General features: G+C 45.2%; 1 protein-coding gene across 2 annotated transcripts in view; it reads right to left on the bottom strand.

Moving 5' to 3' along the window:
- The window catches only part of MMS19 (MMS19 homolog, cytosolic iron-sulfur assembly component), a 1,998,114-nt gene that overhangs the window by 58,154 nt on the left and 1,922,055 nt on the right, over positions 1-17,905 (bottom strand). Inside the window, exon 30 of one of the 2 annotated variants that reach the window (XM_069611573.1) lies at positions 2,739-2,839. In XM_069611573.1, coding sequence (XP_069467674.1) covers positions 2,739-2,839 — 101 coding nt within the window. Of the gene's footprint in view, positions 1-2,734; positions 2,840-17,905 lie in introns of those variants that run through there. The other variant, XM_069611574.1, reaches the window with a different exon arrangement.

The following is a 17,905-nucleotide window of genomic DNA, read 5'->3' as shown; positions in this document are numbered from 1 at the left end:
GCTGCCAATTTCATCTTTCAATAAGTGGGTTTCCTGCAGAAAGCAAATGCTGATTTTCATGCCATCTAAGCAGTTACAAATCTTTTTCTTCTTTCTTCTTGATCTGATTGTCAATCCCGTTTACATTCCAAGCAGCAATACACAACTCATTTCCACACTTCCCAGTCAAGCCACCAGCCATTCTCGCAACCTCAAGGAGAAGTACTAGTCTCAAAATTAAATCGAGCCTAAAAATAGTGGATTTTGTGGGGCGGAGGTAGGAACAGGATAGCCCAGAGTACACTACAGAGGTGTTATGACGAGGGGGGGGCTGCTTGCTGAGAATCAGGATACCCCACTTTGAACTGTATTATCTTGCGGGACAGCTGCAATTTGTAATGGGGTGGCAAGCCGATAAGCCGTCATTGGACACAACACTTTTGCAGTCCTCAGTTTGACAATATTTTTTGGGAGGAAGTGGCGTAGGTACCGGGTACTCCGCTCGCTCCATTGCCAAACCAACTTTGCATGGGAAAGACGCTGTGGGGCAGGATCTGGAAGCTGATGGGAGTTTCAGAGCCGCTCTCCCCACACATCCCTTTAGTAGTGGTACTGGCTGACCATGGAGGGGGGACACACAGCATTAGGAAACACTGGGAGACTAACGGGGTGGCTACTGTGGGCAATCAGCTGTTAGAGGGCAGACCGGCAGGGTTTGAAGCATTGGTAGAATGGTTTGGTATACCTACGGGTCTGTTTTTAATGTATATACAGTTAATATGGGTCATAGTGGACAGATGGCCTGCGCCACGAAAAGTGACTCGGTCTTGGTGCATATTAATGACATGACGGAAGGCGGCCATGTGCTATCCAGACTATGAGAGGTTCCTTAGTGTCCATCTTAAGGCGAATTTGGGTATGAGAGTGAAGTGAGAGGCAGACCTCAGTAGCGGATTTAGTGACACAGAGTGAGCACGAGCACTCCTTTATGCACCAAACGGTTTCCATGAATGCTAGGTTCAAACAAATACAGCTATACATCCAGCACCTGCCATAGAGGACTCCTTTTAGGGTTTCCCAGTTTCAGAGCGCAGCAGTGCAGAACTGTCCAAGCTGCGCTCATCTGGAGGCTGACATCATCCATATGTTCTGGTCCTGTCCGGTAATACAGAGATTAGGTGCTTAAAGGCGGCATAGGTATACATATGTGGCCCCCTGAGGCCTGCCTGCTGGGGTTATTCACGCATGAGGTGCCATACACCTGGCCAAAATGAAGGATTTAATTTGTGTGCTGGCCAAGCACAGAATTGCAATGGCTTGGAAATCTGCCAGGGGGCCCAGTGTGGATGCATGGTGGGGAATCTCCGCAGGTGGGCGATGGTGGAGACTGCTGTATGGCATTGAGATGTGCATAGGAGACAGAGAGCAGTGTATATGTGGCATGGTCGAACGCACTGGTACATGCATGGTTTGATTCTTCAGCAGATACGCCCTCAGTAGACTGAATACGATGCATGGTTGGGCACATCTTGTGAGTTGGCGCACATGGCGGGCGGGGTGCATGGCCCTGGGTGTATATACGCTCTGGGCCTCTCAGGGGTTCAGAGATGCTGAAAGGGCACAGTTAGGTGGGGGGGGCTAGTAGGGGGGCTTCGTGGTTGGTTTGTGTATTTTTTTCCCTAAGGCTTTGCATGTGCCTTACATAAGTGCTACGTGTAGCTGCTATGTACCCCTTTGTATGTTGCCATTGCGTTGCATGTGTTTATACAGTAATAGTGTTAAAAAAAAGTAAGGCATATGAGAACCACAGATTCCTCACCTGTCTTGAAGTTGCAAGCAGGCTGCCCTGCAGTAACACTAGCTGAGGCCACAAAATCTGCATCTGCCAGCTTTGTTTCATTGTGTGTGGCCTATGTTCTTGCAAAACACAGTGCACGCGGGCCAGGTCTTATGCGTATCTGCTGATGAGTTTTTCCCATTGGCAGGATTGTTAATACCTATAAGGATGGGCCTGCTGTGGGGACCTGGGTGAACCCCAATTTACCACTTCCAGGGCCTGGATCAATCACAGAGCAAGTGGGGTTATATAAACACACACACCACACAAAATATCATTCCACTTAACTTCTTGCCCATTACCAGTTGTTTATAATTTCATACATTGAGTGCAGATATTTGCTATGTTCTTCAGAGTATGCTGGGAGTGAAGTAGTGGATTATTATACTTTTCCCCAGAGGGACATGTGTGCAGGTCAGTCCAATTCTTATGAGTAAACTACTGCAAGTTAAATCCTTTTCTTTAAGCTGTGCAACTGAAAGTAACACCAGTACACTTTTGTCAGTATGTATGTAGTTGAAACACTTCAATCCGTAAGAGTACCAAGTCCTCACATTCAATATTTTTCTAAAAAGATACCGCAAGTCCAAAACTCCGGTTGGTTACATTTTTCTATCCTACACATTCTCAAATTACCAGGATTACATTTATAACTAAGAACTTGATTGTGCCTGCCATTTTCCTTATTTCACATATCGTTTCCCTTAAAGTTACAAACTTGCAAGGCAGCTTAAGCAATGCAAAACAGATCAGACATACATTTGCAAATAAGGTGTATAGAAATGGTTTCAATATTAATTATCCTGAAAAAAAATAATCTCAGTATCCTGTAACAAACACTGATTGAAATCCTCCCTGCATGGATTTCATCGATGCTTCTGTTGCTTTAAAAACATTTTAAATGAATAACATAAATGCTCACCAATCGCCCCGTGCTGTTACTGCAACCTGTCTTACTAGCCTTTTCTTGTCATCCAGGGGTTTGGCTAAGGCGCGAATCACCTGCTGCTTGTATGGTAAAAGCTGAAGACAAGAAAATGAGTGCTCCATTAATTGTAATAAAAAAGAAGTTGATACAAACCCAAACATTTTACCAACAGAAGGGGTTCAAAGAGTCCCAGAAAAAATATGACAGGACAACTACTTAGGCACTTACATCAAACACACTTAGAGGAAATATTGTCTGGCATGTTGTATGAGCTAGTGTGCATGCTTTTCACATTTGTCCTTGGAGAAGAATGGCTATTTCCAAAATCGAACCAGGCAGAAGCCTTACAAAAATACAATAGTTTCCTGAAGCAGACCACATGAAGATGCTATTTCCTTTGTATATTTGATATTCATGTTCTTGCTACAAGATTTAGTTTATGCAGGGCCATGCAAGAACCACAAATAAATACATAATAAAAATGCTCAAAAACCAACCATGTTCACATAGTTGGTGATGACAGCCACACTAACTTCCATTGTGCGTTAGGCATGACTGCACAGCAATTGATTACAGCAGTTAGCTACTTTACTTTACATTGATTTGAATAGCGCAGCCATAGACCCGAAGGCGCTACAAAACAGATAACAATTAAACAGATTCGAAGAAGTAGGAGAGATAAGATATTTTCACTGACATATCTTCTAATTAATTAAAGAGATGAGTCTTCAACCTCCTTTTAAAGATCTCAAGTGACCCAGAGGACCTCAGCGCGAGGGGAAGGGCCTTCCACATGTTCGGACCCATTACAAAGAAAGCAGATTTAGCCACCTTGCCGGTGCGGCATCTTGGAACGAATGAGAGATGTTGTGAATTAGATCTCAAAGCTCTTATGTTAGTTCTGGAGGTGTGAAATTGTAAATAATTTGTCATTTTACCCTGTAATGATTTATATATGATCATCAGGGTGTCACAACCCTCAGCCCTGATCCCCAATGGCAAGCCCATTGGCCAGGTGGAATCAGGACTCGGATCGCTTATAAGGCCTGGCATCCACTTCTCAGGCCCTCTTGGGGCCAGGCTCATAAACAAAGATAGACATCTGCTTGTGGAACTACTTTTTAGGGCTTTCAGCCAACATGGAGGCATCCACATAGCTTGATTCCTAGAACCAAGCTATGCAGTCTAGTGTTTTGGGTGTGGTGGCCTAGGGACTACTTTACCTGGACTACTTTTCAGTGGCTATTTAAATCACACCCGAACAAGACAACACGCTTCGCGTTACTTTGCTACTAGCAACGTGACGCTCACTGTGTCCAGCTTTCTCACAAGCCTGACGAATTCCGGACCTGCAGAAAACAAAGAACATCGTTAGCAGCAGAATCTTACCTGCAATCTTCATCCTTCACTGCTCGCAGCTCCTGGGCAGCTATGTTTGAAAAGTTTGCCGCCCGGATCGAAGGACCTGAAAAAAGGGAGAAAGACATTATTAAAGGAGGTAAAAAAGACATTACAACCATGAAGCGCTTAGAGACTTACCTGGCTGGCTGATTTTCGACCGGCATAGCTCCGGAACTCCATCTGCGCTGGGAGCACACCGCGACCTACGAAAAAGAGAAAAGCACAGGTCAGTGAGGACAAGATATCGCTGCGCAAAACGCCTCCTTACCGCATCATAGCGCTATTGTGCGCCATCATCTACCGGTGAGAACCAGCCTACCCAGTTCTCCAAGCGGATACTCCGCACACCTAAGGGAGATAAAAAGAGACATTTTAGAACAGAGAAAAGGCATGCAAGAATAACAACACCATCAATCGCAATAAGACCTACCTGAAAGACACTACAAGGGCTGCAGTCAGTGAAGTAACTGGACCGTCCGCGCCCACAAAATACAACGCGCCCCTGCCCAGAGAGCAGGACGGAGATCTCACCAATTCCGACAGCCAGGTGAGAAGAGAACCCAGAGGGGCTGAAAACACAACGGAGGTGGGGAGAAACTTACCTTGGTCGTCCAGTCCTAATATAGTCTTCACTTCCAGGCGGAATCCCATCGACACCGAGAACCACACCAGGGAGTCATAGAGAAGGGCACCAACGACCAACTGGCTGGGTGGCGTCCCCGTGGATACCAGGTGAGCGTAACACAGGGTTCTGAACCGGATTCTGGACTCCAATGGCAACCAGTGTAGGGCCCTTCTAGCTAGTGTAATATGGTCTCTACACTTGAGTTTCAGGACAACTCTAACAGCGCTATTTTGGCACATTTCAAGTTTATTAAGGCTATTTTTGTCCAATCCTAGTAGCAAACTTGAGCAGTAGTCAATTTTAGATCCTATTATGGCTCTTGCAATTGTCTCTGTATTTTCTTGAGATATAAAAGGTCTTAGGTGTGCCAACAGCTTTATATAGTAGGCACATGAGACTAAACTGCTCACATGTTGCTTCATTGATAGTCTCTGGTCAAACATGACATCTAACGTTTTTACTTTTTTTAGTGGAATGATGGTTTCATCTCCCATCTAAAACTATCATAGCCAGGACCCAGTCTTTTTAGAATCTGTGAGGATCCAATAACAAGAAGTTCTGTTTTTTATTTATTTAATGCTAGCTTATTAATGACCATCCATGATTCGATGATGGCAAAGACTTTTTGAATGGCTAATTCATCCACATCATGTGAACCAAGTAATGGGATGACACATTGCGTGTCATCCGCATAATTCGTGAATATAATGTTCTCATGATCTAACATGGCAAATAATGGCGCCATAAAGATGTTATAGAAGCATGGGGATGTACAAGCCCCTTGTGGGACACCACAAGCAGTTGTGATAGGCTCAGACTCTGCTGTACCACAAAACACCCTGCTATCTCGATTATTAAGAAAAGAGAGAACCCAATCAGTTGCATTAGTTGAGAAGTTAGCGACCTCAGACAACCTGGTGGTCATGATATCATTATCCACCAGGTCAAATGCCGCTGAGAGATCTAACAGTATCAGTAAAGAGGCTTCATTGCAATCCATACGGGTTAATAACTTGGCTTTAAGTTCTAATAAAGCAGTTTCAGTACCATAACCAACACGAAAACTAGACTGATGATCATTAAGAATGGGGTGTTTGTTAAGCTGTTCAGATATCTGAATGTAGGCCACACAATCAAGGATTTTGAGCAAAAAGGCAGTATTGGTGATAGGCCTATAATTATTAGGAAGATCCACTGATAGACCTGGCTTCTTCAAAATTGGCATAACCCATGCTTTCTTAAGATACTAAGGTACCGAACCTGACAATATGGAAGCATTGATGAATTTACAAATTGCCGCAATAATAGTCGGAGAACAGGTTTTAATCATCATAGTGGTGAAAATGTCATCTTTGCATTTTGTGGCTTTAAGTTGTTTAATAATGAGCGAAGTCAAAAACTGGAATAGCAGGAGATCTTTTATAGGTCCAATCCCCTAGCTTGAGTATATTGTCCTTTAGTATGTTACTTTTTATTTCAATATCCTCATTACTGCGCCCTGTGCCTCCCCAGAGCCTGGCTATCGACTTCCGGGGTCTTCGACGGAACTTAGCGGCAGCCCCGGGGCGCGTCCCGGTTGGCGGCCGGCGGCCTGGACATTAACGACCCCGTTCCTCGCTCCCGTGGTGAGAGCTGCGTGAGACTGGGCTGGCACTTGTGGGGCTCTCTGACCCGAATCAAACATATCCTGAGGCTGCCCCCCCTGACGGACGCGGCAGGTGTTCCCCCATCTGGCTCGGAGCTTCTACCATCTAATTACACTGTGAAAATTCACGCCTGTCAGCTCTCGCGGTTATTGCCCCGCGTACGCCACGGAGCACGCCATTCCTTGCGCTCTCCTGAGCCCTCTTCAACCACACAAACACTCGGCCCTCTCATCCCACCAGGCCCAGGCCGTTTCTGCACCTCTGCAATGCCTGGAAAAAACACGGGCAAATCCAGGAAGATGGGACCGATGGACTCCTTTACTAGCTCACAATCATCTCCTGAATGCCCGGACCCTCAATCTCCGGCCTCACCCCTAAATACAGAAGATATGAAATTTGATCACCTGCTGATAACAGTTCAAAATGGATTCCTGGACATTAATGTCAAACTTGACGACATTGTCTCCACGATAGGCTCCCTAAAAACTCGCCTAAACAAGGAAAGTGCCAGAATCACAGAGGCTGAAAACAGAATTGGCACAAATGAGGACTCTACTTGGCAAAACACCCAGGACATCGCACTCCTTAGAGGGGAAATGAATAAACTCTGCGATAAATGCGACGATTTGGAATCCTGTTCCAGACGGAACAACATCCGCATAGTCGGCCTCTCGGAGACCTTCTGCAAAGGCCCAATGGAGTCCCGAATCGAAGACCTTTTGAAATCTCTCCTCGGGGAGGAGGCACTCTCACCCCAGTTCCTCGTCGAGCGGGCACACCGATCCCTCGCTCCACCACCCAGACCAGGGGCTCCTCCCCGCACGGTGATTGCCAAACTGTTGAACTACAGGGACAGGCACGCCATCCTCATACTGGCAAGAGAGAAAGGACCCCTTAGGTTTGGTAACAACATTATTCATGTATACCCGGACTTCTCCGCAGGGGTCCAGACTCAAAGACAATCCTACGAAACTGTCAAGCGCCAGCTACGTTTGAGACAGGTCCCCTACGCCCTTCTCTTTCCAGCGAAACTTCGTATACAACATGCTGGAAGAGCTCACTTTTTCGAATCTCCTGCCACAGCTTTGGCCTACATGGAAGCCTCGATACCCCTCCCGTCCGGGAGACAGGAACTTGACCAGAACGACTTGCAACAACCTGTATAACCTGTTTTCCTACTCATTGATCCCAGCCGCAGTCAGGACTGGTCTATGCTGGCCACTGTGAATGCTGGAAACAGGATGCAGCAGGGAGAACTCCCCTGCCCCCCATCCTTTAACAATGCCGGATGAGATGCGCCCGACCTCGAAGCAGAGTTGCTGCACTCGTCCCCTTCTTTGGAAACATCCACAAGTTAGTTAAAAGGGTTCATCATCAAGTTGGGCACGATGGTGTGGGAGGGGGTGGGTACGGGCAACAGGGGACTGTTTCACTGTTCGAACACTACGTTAATGCTGCAGGCAGCCCCTGTTGGGCACCAGGCACAATGTTCAGTTGGCTTAACCATTGGTAAAATTGCACTCACGGTTTCACTTGCTGTCCTCCACTACGAGAAAATCCACTTCCCCACGCTCTTACATGACACACGGAAATGGCGCAGAAAACTAATACACTCGGGGGGCTTAAACTAAAACTGCTCACCTGGAATATCCGGGGGTTAAACAACAGGGAGAAAGCCAGCAAAGTAGGTGCTTACATTAACAGACACCACCCATATATCGCTATGCTCCAAGAGACTCATGCATTAAAATCCACCAACGAAAGTATCCTGCGACAATGGGGAAAAAATAGGTATTACACGGAATACTCCTCCCAAAACAGAGGCATCATCATGCTCATACACCCCTCACTAGGGTTCTCCACCGAGAAAAGCATAATTGATCCACAGGGCAGATATGTTGTGGTCTGGGGCACTGTGGCTGGCAGAAAATTTGTACTGGTCAATACATATGGTCCAAACCTGGATGAGCCAGAATTCTACACACATCTCCTTGCAGAGATTGGCCCTACAACGGAAGCCTGGGTATTGTGGGAAAGAGACCTTAACACTATCCTCGACACTACGTTAGATAGGTCCTCAAATAAACCTAGAGCCCTTACTAAAAACAGCCAACATTATACACCAAGCCCAGGAGGAACTAGCTTTGTCCGATGCGTGGAGGGGGACCCACCCCATAGATAGAAAATACACCTTCTATTCCTCGGTCCATAATTCTGAATCCAGAATAGATTACTGGCTCATCTCCTCCCCCCTCATCAACTCCATTGAATGCTGCAATATTCTTCCGCGCACACTCTCGGACCATTTCCCCGTCATTCTAAATATACTGCTCCCCAACATCCGTCGCTCTGCACAGCGATGGAGGATGCCCCCAATATATTGAAGGACCCAAATGTGTTAGAGGCTCTATACACTGAGACGGAGGAGTTCTTCCAACTGAATAAGGGCTCTGTGGGCAGCTGGTCTTCCATCTGGGAATCATTTAAGGTGTGGGTATGAGGCAACCTTATGTCCAAGACGTCTGGTCTCCTCAGAACCGTTAGAACCAACTTGGGCAACACAGAATCAATCCTGCAATCGCTCGAATCTGCCTATAGTAGAACCCATGACAAACTTATTTTGGCGGACATTAGTCTACACCTCCAAACCTTTAACGAACTGGCTACCAAAGAACAACAATACATGGCCATCCCGTCCAGGGCACGCAAATACGGGGAGGACAACAGGGCAGGCCACCATCTGGCCCGTATACTTCGCAATGACCACACCCACACCCCTATTGCAAGTATTCTAACAGATGGGGGAACAGCTGTGCATGGGGAGGATGAAATAAATGAGTTCACTGACTATTACACTAATCTTTACGCCAACCACGATAGGTCCACACGGGACAACGTAAAGTCGTATTTAAGTAAGATTTCCCTCCCTAGGCTAACTTTAGAAGATAACTGGTCCCTTGAACAACCTATGACGGCCGAGGAAATTGCTGAAGCGATCAAAGCACTAGCAGCAGGTAAAACTCCAGGGCCGGATGGCCTAAACGCCGACCTGTATAAGGCATGCTCTCCGATACTCGCCCAATATTTTCCCTTGTTTGGGAAGAGGCTATGAACGCTGGTTCACTCCCTGAGTCCATGTCAGACGCAGTCATTACGGTGCTCCTGAAACCTAGACACCCGGCACATGATCGCTCCTCCTACCGTCCCTTGTCCATGATTAACACGGACGCCAAAATTTACGCAAAGGTGCTGGCAACTAGACTGCTCCCCAAAATGACCACCTTAATCCATCCCGACCAATGTGGATTTATCCCTACGAGATCCACGGCCCTGAACCTGCGCAGACTGTTCAGTGTTTTAGCACAGATCAAACCAGAGGCACAAGCAGCAGCCATCTCACTTGATGCCGAAAAAGCATTTGATTCGGTATTGTGGCTTTATATGTTTGAGGTTCTTCACAAATTCGGATTCGGCCCTTATCTGATAGGTTGTGTCAAACTTCTCTACTCCTCTCCCAAGGCCAGAGTTCTAACCAATCGTACCCTATCCAATCAATTTACACTATGCAGGGGAACAAGGCAGGGATGCCCCTTCTCACCCATCCTTTTTGCCCTCACCATCGAACCAGTGGCGGCTGCATTCAGAGCTGAACAAGACCTTAGGGGTATAAAAATGGGGGGTATACCAAGCCATCTCATTGTATGCAGACGAGGCACTACTATATGTTCGGGAACCAGAAAAGAACCTATCCCCCATTTTAGCGGTGATCACCGAATTCACTACACACTCAGGCTACAAGATCAATACATCCAAATCCGAGATCTTTCTGTTGACACATGCCACTACTTGCCCCACAAACAGTCATGGGCTGTCATGGGCTCCCGATCACATTCGATACCTGGGAATCCTGGTTTCTCACGACAAGAACTCTCTTTACATAGATAACTATGAATCCACTCTACAAACCATACACCCTAAGCTTCAAATTTGGTCCAGACTCCCCATATCTCTTGCTGGCCGGATAGCGGTCCTCAAGATGACGGTACTCCCTAAACTCCTATACATCTTCTGTAATGTACCTCTATGGCCGGGCAAACTCTTCTTCGACAACCTGCGTTCCATGGCCACCACCTTCGTGTGGAACGGTGGCGCGAATAGAATGAAATGGAACAAATTGGTCGAACCCTATAATATGGGAGGCTTCGCCTCCCCTGATTTCGAATTGTACTATTATGTGGCACAGGCACACTATGCAAAGTTCTGGCAGGACCCCTTGGATAACGAACCACATATACCCATCGAGCGTCATTCGGTTCGCCCAACCTATTTGAGATCCATCATATTTACGAAGTCACAAAGATGATTGCAAGTTTGACCCTGCCTCCTCCACAGTTGCGGCATGGGCTGCAATAAGCAAACGTCTACACATAGACTGTCCTTATGATTCCCAAGCACCGCTCGAACTTCCTGGGCATTAAGCCGACTTACGACATTGCCATCCAGAAAAACTGGCTACCCGAATATGAATTCACAATGAAAACCATGTTACCATTGGTAAATTTGTAACTCCTGAAGACTTCGCAAACTCAGTGGGGAGCAGCCAATTAGCCACCCTACAGTACCATCGTATGAAAGCCGCTTTCAAAGAAAGGTGGCCATCATTCCCAGACGAACCCCCCGAGCATGTATGCTACCAGTCATTGTATTCTCATGCAGGCACTGGGGTATCCAAATTATACAATATTGTGCAGGCTCACACAAAATCATCGAACACCATCAAGGCATCGTGGGAAAAAGACATGGATATTACCATTGAGGAGGGGAAGTGGGCCAGATATTGCCTCCTATCTAAGAAAATCTCACTTAACGCAGGCCTGAGACTAATACAATTCAAGGTTCTGAACAAACTACATTACACGCCAGCCAAAATGGCAAAGTTCTACAAGACCACTCCCGACAATTGCCCGAAATGCCACGCCCCTGGTGCGGATTCGTTTCATATGTACTGGGCCTGCCCCCAGATAGCAGGTTTCTGGCTCGCAGTGGCCAACATCCTTGAAGAAATAACACAAATCCCTGCACACCTCAACCCACCTAAATACCTGTTTGGAGACATTGGCAAGGCCCCGGAAAAAAGAGGAGACTGTTCAATGTCGCCTGCGCAGTAGCGAAGAAATGCATCCTCCAGAAATGGAAGAGCGGCCAGGCTCCAACAACAGAACAGTTCCTTGCGACCCTCACTTACGTGTATGAATGTGAGGAAAACTATGTTAAGATGGTATCTGCCCCATGTAAACCAAAAGACATTTGGGCCCCGTTCAGGGCATACTTAGATGAAACCTCCACAGACACTGAAAACTCGGGCAATAATAGCGTAGATGATGGGCCATGCCACACGTCTAGCTATATGTAACTTCTTTCTATGGATATATACAATGACATGCACCTGATGTAAAAGTCTGCATGGGGAGTTGGGTTGTCAATTTTGTAATGCAAATTTGTATTATGTAGATGCGAGACAAGCAGAGTGTACTGTGACATGCAAACCAAAAATAAAGTTCTTAAAAAAAAATTTAAAAAAGTCTCTTTTAGCATCAATGATGGCTTTTTTATAGGAATTAGCAGCTAATTTATAATTCTGAAGAAGCATGGGTGTACTCTTGTTTCTCCACGCATGATAAGATTTCAATGTTATGGATTTCAGAGATTGTAGTTCTGGAGTAAACCAGGCATTACGTTTAGTTTCAGATTTTACTACTTTGTTTTTAATAGGAGCTATGATGTTAGCAACTCTATCCAAATTCATAGAAATTTAACTGGAAAATTCTTCGGGGATGTTAGCACTAGAAAGATTCAGTGAGTTATTGAGTAATGGTTCAATTTTTTCAGAAGTAATATTTTTCAGGTTACGATATGGTGCTACTACGTTACGTTGACGTTTCGTTTTTATGGGTGGATCCACTACAACCATAAAGTTAACGAAATAATGGTCAGACCAAGGGCACAAAGCCGCCGAAATGTCTCTAGTATTAACTGCATGGCCAGCCACCCAGCCCAGGGTGTGGCCCAGAATATGCGTTGGCTCATGAATAAGTTGTGAGAATCCTAATTCATCTAGTGCATCTCTGAGTTCAGACGCAATCTTATCCTCCTTATGGTTGAGCCATAGGTTAAGGTCTCCCATTAACCTAACAGTTACCTAATAGTAGCTCTGTTCCTGAAATATATTCTATTTCTTCTGTAGATTCACCATTGTAGAAGAACAAATTGGTAATGTTCTTTCAGGTGGATGTTCCTCATATTCACTATAACCTGCAGCGTTAGCTGGATCATGGAAACCTTTTTTATGAGTTGAGGGGGCTGTGTGACAGCGTTGGGATCCCTCAATGTGACCACTCGTCGCCACTGATGTCAAGCTGTCATCTATATCTTACACCGTGCCCCTGGGACCTCAATTTCCTCTTACACCCCCCCATACTCAGAAACGTAAGGAACAAAAAAAATTGGACAAATTTGCACTCGGCAGGGTCTATTCAGAGCGCAATGAGGAATCTGTGGTAGGAACATCCAACAGAAAGAATATTAACAGAAGCAAGTAATGTGTTCTTCTAAAGCATAATATCCTTCCACAGATACCTCATCTTAGACAGACTCCTATAACTGTCACACAAACCAGGAAGTGTGTTGCAGCGAGACCAGAGAAAACCGTTACAGTAAGACATTTTGTACAACCACTCTACCGAATCAGGTGCCCGGACCAGACCGAATCTAAGCAATAATGTTTTCCAAAAGTATGCTACACAAACACTCTAAAATGAACTTTGTTTTCAGTGGGCTGCCAACTCCAAATGCTGACCGAACCTTGTAAGAAAAGGGGGCAAGGCTTGAGGCCTGTTATATGCATTCTACTCACTGTAAACTGAAACTTGGGAAAAGGGAAGCCAACGGTTGGCCCAGGGAGACAGATGACATGGGTAACCATGGATGGGACAGAGGAAGGATGAATAGGGGCAGGCAAAACAGGTCAATGTGGTTTGTTAGGGTGAGGTTAAAGGAAGAGAAACAGAAGGAAGACCAAAAGACCAGAAAGAGGAAGGACAGTGCAACAGAGCATGTAGGGGAATTGTCAAGAGCATGCCCAAGATGAGCTTTTGTTTGGTTAGAAATATTAGTACTTGGGTGTGAATGAGTAAGGTGAGTGAGTAAGATTAAGGTGAGTTAGATTAAGTAGAGAGTGCAGGAAGGTGACAGCGTGGTTGAGACGGATGACAGCGAGGAGTAAAAGGAAGATGATTGTGAGAGGAGTGGCAGAGTAGTGGGAAGTTTGTGTAGCGGAGTGTAGTTGACGCTGAGTGGGAGGAGTGGATAGTAGTGGGAGGAGTGTGTAAAGATGATTGGTAGAGTTGTGGGACCGCCTGAATAGGAACCACCTAGGAATTTATATAGAAGGCGTTTGCCTTTGGCCCATCACAACCAGCATGTCAGATTTTTGACAGTCATGGTATCAAAGTAAGACCGACAAGTGATCACAGTTCCAGAGTGTTTATTGAACATTATCAGGGGTGTGAAAAACGCCTATCTAAACCTAAATCTAAGATGGGAGCAAGCTATGACCATCAAATAATAATAATACAGTCCTAGTGGAGTCTAGTCAAATAAAAATGCCTAAACTAAATAAACCTACTTCCTGCCCTCAATCTAATACAAAAATGACGAGGGATATGTAAGCTTTCAATACAACAGGGTAGTGTTCCCCAAAAAAATAGACCGTTCAGGTTTTCAATGGGAAATGCAAAAGAAATAGTGGGTCTCAAAAGAAGTGCCAGGATAACTGGACGTGGTAATAGTAACCCCCTTCCCCACGTTAAAGGCAAGGGTGGTCAGGTAGAGCTTCTTGTTAGCTTGGCACACTCTGGCTGACGAACACTTTTGGCAAAAGTTCCCTGCATCACGGGCCTTCCAGCTTTGGCATTTTCCTGAAGTTAACACAGTTGTTTCACTCGCTTCAGTTCCCCTCGATCGAGTTCAAAACTTTTTTTCCTTATAGTTCACAATGCATTCCCCTCGATCGGGGGTAAACTTTCATAAAGCAGGGTTCCCTTCCCCTTGCTTTCTTGGCTTTCCTCAGTTGGGTTCACACTTGCCACATTACAGTTCACAATTTTACATTCGCCAAAGGCTTTCGATTGTAGGAGGATTTTGCTCTTTACATTCGTATGACTACTTTGACTTTGATTACCAGATGCGCCGGCCCCTCCGAGGGCCTTCTGGTATATGCAGTTCACAACACTTTCACTTGACTTCGCTTTAGCATGACCTCTATCTAGGTCCCTTTAATTCACATTGGTTATGGAGGCTTTCGGCAAGCTAATTTCCCATTACCGGACCACTCAGTTATTATCCATCTCGATTATTCCTTAATTATAATATCATCTGTTTTCATTCGTGGTTTCACGGCACACGCGTAGCCCTTGAACTCTCTCAGCAACTTTCATTAGTTACAATGTCTTTAGTTTTGCTTGCAGTTTCACGGAACACGCAATTACGTTCCAGTGTGCATAGTTATAAAGGGAGGTCGACTTTGCCTGGCCTCATTACTTGGACAGTCTGTTGTCAATAAGGAGTCTTTCTTCTGTCCCTGAGCATGTTTTTCATCAGTAATCTTTATCCTCCCAATCCCTCTCCTCCTCGTCTCAGTGTTTGAGGGGGGGAAAAAGGGAGGGCGAGAGTTGGGAAGTCAGTAAATCCTGTATAGTAGGATGGGGAAGGTGTCATAAAGGAAAGGGGAGACCGCATCTCGCCATAGGGTGCCCCTATCCTACCCCCTGAGGATCCCTCACCCAGGTGATCCTCCTGCACTGGTCCATCCCCCTAGGAGCTGGATCCAACAGCGATGGCAATGTCCTGCCCACCTGGATGACGAATCCCTGGGGATCAGCATGTGAAACACCTTCTGGTCTCTCACAGGTTACTGACCACTTGTGACAATCTTGGGACCTAGGGATGCCTAGGCTATGGAGGGAAAAGCCCATGAGAGACACTGCCCTTAGTGAGACGCTTTGCAGAAATTCAAATAAAACCCATTGAACCTTCACACAGGATTGGTGTGTTTGTGAGGCCACATGTGACAACCCGAAAACTGAAAGTGTGGCAGGGTAACCTTTCTTTGTCAAAATGTACAAGCCCTGCAGAGCCAGTTCTAGCAGGAAGAAAGGACTAGTCCTGGGTCACACGAAAGAGGGTCTAGTTGTCTGCCCCTGCACCAAGTAGAGAACTTTCTACAAAAGCAGTTGTAAATAGCCTTTGTGGCTGGTCTCCTTGCTGATAGCAGGACCCCCACCATCTTCCAGGAGAGCCCAATCAGTGCGCCCCTTCTTTTCAGCAGCCACACATGAAGGTTGAGTGTATTGAGGTTTGGGTGAAGGACTAAGCAGTGTGCAGCATAGTGTGTGTTTCAGTGTCGGAGTGGAAGGATCTTTCATAAGTCTGAAAGTCTGCCTACTATTTTCATTGGACTGACTGTGCACCACCACAAAATTTCCTCCACACCGGCACAGTGTGTAGCATAGTGTGTTTCAGTATTTGGTGTTTTGGAGTTCAGGGCAGATCCTCCGACACACAGTGCGCACCTCCCTTTTACAGAAGATTGATTCATATTAAATGTTGCTCAATCGGAGTTAAGTGCCTTCTGCTGTGTTACACGCACACTGAAGAATTTTTGCAAACGACCATTCAGGAGTGTGGTTGATACTTTTTCTCCACAGCTCGTATGCGCATCTGTTCACAGTTACTGAGCGTGGTGCTTCTAACTGTGATGTGATCATTTTTGTTTGGCCTACTTTCGGGAGTGTGGGTCTGTATTATATGATATGATATAGGATATGATGATATGGACATTGATTCAAAGCCCAGTCTGTTTTATTTACTATTTTCATTTTTGTATTTTGTCTTGGTGAGAAGGAAGAATCAATCTTAGTCAACCATCGGCTTTAGTTGCAAGCAGTGGAGTTTTTCTACTACAGTCGACTAATTGCACAAGCACTTTTTAGGTACCTCTATTTTTGTATTTGGCCTTATGGCGGTTGCATCAAATGCAGTCCTCTTTGAATCCTGCTGTAAAGGAAACAGAGTCTGTGTCTTCTAAGATCTTGCCAGTTACATCTATCTGGGCAGCTTAAAATCCATCGTTTTCAATAATGGAAGCACAGGGGAATCATGTGACTACCCACCTGAAATGATATGAGGAGGCATCTTTTTCCAATTTAAAGCAAATCGAATATGCCCAGGTTCTAGCTACGCAGGATTCCATTTTGGGCGATTCACCAGCACTACTGGAGGCAGCAGCTTCTACTTTGGAAGCAACTGAAGGGTTTACTTCCGAATGATAGTTACCAACTGTTCCCAGAAATGCCCATCTTTATCCTTGGAAAAATCTATAATCCTGGATGAGTCATTTCTGAAATTGTGCAAATACATGGACGCTACACTAGGGATCTTAAGGAGGATGGGATGTACCAGTTCCATCTCCATCACTTATTGCAGAAAGGGGTGTCAGAACCTCCAAAGGTACATAACTATCATGATTTGGATTCTTCACCCCGAAAAATATCCAACTAAGAAGACAATCGGAGGTTTTGCCTAAGGTGGATACTTTAGGCCCTACATCGATTTCTGCACTTCATTTGGTACGGAGTCCCTCCTCAGACCATACAATAATATCATGGACATTATAACTTCTAATGCTGATGAACTTTCTTTATTACATAAGGATGTTCAGAAAATCAATACGACATAGTGTGGGCAAAAGGGGGAATTTTGCCAATGTCTCATCTGATAAAAGGGGCATTTCGTGGGGTGAAACAATGGCTGCTAATCAAGCACATAGTTCCTAGAACTGTCCATTTGAGCAAAGGGTTAAAGTTAAAGCTAAAGTTATTTCCAGCACTGAAATAGATTCTAAATATTTGGCTCTGTCACAAGCCAACAATGAATGGTATTCTTCTAAGATTATAGGTTGGGAATTCTCTAGTCTGGCAAAAGGTGGGGTGCATTTGAACAGAACAAAGTTATTGAAAGTTTTCAAACAAATCTCCCCCTCCCCCCTCACACAGAGGATACAGATTTTATATCTCTCCCTCCAGTTCCCAATAATCAGATGGTCTCTTATTTCCATTCAGAGATTATTTCGAACATGCTTTGGGAATCAACTTTTTTTAAAAAATAATATTTATTTTGAAAAATTGTAGGTAATTAAACAACATATTACCAGACAATTGAACAGAATATACATAACACATCACATTGCATTACATAGGTAAATAAGTGAAAAGCAATGCAAAGCAAGAAGAAGCATTGCCTCATTCAACTTTTAAACCTACGTTCAATAGGTTTTGAATTACATGGTTTGACATCGAAAGAGCAAGCAAAGTCTTTCTTGCTAAATCCCCTTACTGGTATGATTGAGGGGACCGGTGTATCATCTGTAAATC

The sequence above is a fragment of the Ambystoma mexicanum genome, chromosome 8, assembly GCF_040938575.1.
Source record: "Ambystoma mexicanum isolate Mex_15411 chromosome 8, UKY_AmexF1_1, whole genome shotgun sequence".
Lineage (NCBI taxonomy): Eukaryota > Metazoa > Chordata > Amphibia > Caudata > Ambystomatidae > Ambystoma > Ambystoma mexicanum.
Note: the sequence above shows the minus strand (reverse complement) of the source record. Positions and strands in the feature narration are given on the sequence as shown.